Below are 1,969 nucleotides of genomic sequence, written 5' to 3' on the forward strand. Positions count from 1 at the left end.
CCAAGTCAAGCCAGAGCTCGGGGGGATGGAGGCACATGTCAGACATCACCAGTCAATGAAGGAGAAGATGAGAAGATGAGAAGATGAGAGTCCCTCTCAGGAGGAGAGGAGGCGCGAGGGGTAGTTGACGTAACAGCGGAACTCGTTGGCCAGGTTGTGGTTGTGCTTGGGGAGGAAGCTGCACATCTTCAGACCCAGGAGACGCTGGGCGTGCTCCTCCATGACGGCGCCTGAGGACGGGGACAACACAGACAGGATGGAGTTGAAGGTCCAGCATGTGGTTGTGTGATGCTGCCCGGCTGGCCACACTGATATTTCGACACACATACACACATACAGTGTATAATGTTGGGACTGCTAGCCTCGGTATGATATTCCTCATAAAAGGAATAAGGAACGCACACACTAGATGACATTTACATTTATGGCATTTAGCAGACGCCTTATTCCAAAGCGACTTACAATCAATACATTTGACTAAGCAAGTGAATCATCAATCCACCAGTCGTAGCAGGAAGAGTAATCCAGCTCAGGCCCGGGGCCATTGATAGAAGGAAAAACCTTCTTCTAAACCTAGTTTTTAAAAAAAGATATTATCAAAGCGTACTCGCCTGCCGATCACCCGTACGCTTTGATAATATCTTCACTCACGATCATCTAGTCTAGTCTCGTGTCGTCTGTTGTTCTTCCTGCACACAGGTAAACATATCCGGGATCTAGCAGCGTCGTCGTGCTCGCGCAAACAGACCCGGCGAATGTTTTACTTGCTCCGGACAAGTAAAACGGCGTTAATGTCGACCCCTGCTGTGTGATGAGACTCACCTGTGCAGAGCAACACCTTGCCCTTGGTCAGGTACTTGACGGTCTCTGCCACTTTGCTAAGACACTCCTCAGACAGGTAGGGAGGGTCGGCGAGCACAATGTCGTAGCTCTGGGGGGCCACGTCCTCGGGCAGGGCCAGGGGCTGGTTGTAGTCGTAGAAGATGAACTCCTGGCCGTAGGCGGAGAAGCGGCGGTCGAACTCCAGGACCACGGCAGACACCCCGTCAGACCCCTCCACCGCCCCCTGCTTCAGCTTCTGGTACACACTGGGCGCGCTGAGACAGGCTATCCTGGGGTGTGACATCACAAACATCACAACAATGTTAGTGATTAGATTAGATTCAACTTCATCGCAGAGTACAAGTACTATACAACGAAATGCAGTTTAGCATCCAACCAAAAGTGCAAATAGATAAAAGACCATGACATAAAGAGAAAAAGAATGATAGTGATGGGGTAACTATATAATATACAGTATGTGCAGAGGTAGTGTTGTAAACATCAGTTTAGTATAGATGTACAGTATATACAGTTATGGGCTATATACAGTTATGAGCTGTGTACAGTTAGTACTAGTACAGTGAGATAGTTTATGTACAGTATCTAAGGTGCAGAAGTATAAAAGAAGCTATATGGATGGATTGAGAGGCACACAAAGAATGAGGAGAGACATTTTTCATAGACAACCATTGTTGTAGGGACCATGCATTGACATTGTATAACCATTAACATCTATATTTTTCTTATATGTTTCACTTATAGCCAACTGCTTACCTGCCACCTTTTCCAGCCTCATGTATGACCTCTTCTGCTAGCCTTGTTGCTGTGTCATCGCTGTACCAGAACTGGCTCATACGCTGGTGTGGAGAGAGGGAGGGAGAGAGGGGGAGAGAGGGGGAGAGAGAGAGAGAGAGACAGAGAAGAGAGAGAGAGAAGAGAGAGAAAGAGAGAGAGAGAGAGAGAAAGAAGAGAGAGGAGAGAGAGAGAGGAGGGAGAGCGAGAGAGAGAGAGAAGAGAGAGAGAGGAGAGAGAGAGAGAGAAGAGAGAGAGAGGAGAGAGAGAGTAAACACAGTGTAGGGGCTTGAACCAACCTTAGTGCAGAAAGTGGGTAAGCGCACCTGTCAGTGACCAGCCGTAGTGTGACAGA

General features: G+C 48.2%; 1 protein-coding gene across 1 annotated transcript in view; it reads right to left on the reverse strand.

The window, feature by feature from the left end:
• Positions 1-1,969, reverse strand: part of eef1akmt1 (EEF1A lysine methyltransferase 1) — a 3,178-nt gene continuing 1,209 nt past the window's right edge. The window contains exons 2-4 of the mRNA XM_080537317.1: positions 1,597-1,679; positions 823-1,112; positions 1-230 (exon numbers count right to left, since the gene is read on the reverse strand). Of these exons, the coding sequence (XP_080393443.1) occupies positions 97-230; positions 823-1,112; positions 1,597-1,679 (507 nt within the window). The 3' untranslated portion in view covers positions 1-96. The remainder of the gene's footprint in view (positions 231-822; positions 1,113-1,596; positions 1,680-1,969) is intronic.

Source organism: Nansenia antarctica (genome assembly GCF_963989245.1).
Source record: "Nansenia antarctica genome assembly, chromosome: 7".
NCBI classification, from domain to species: Eukaryota; Metazoa; Chordata; class Actinopteri; order Argentiniformes; family Microstomatidae; genus Nansenia; species Nansenia antarctica.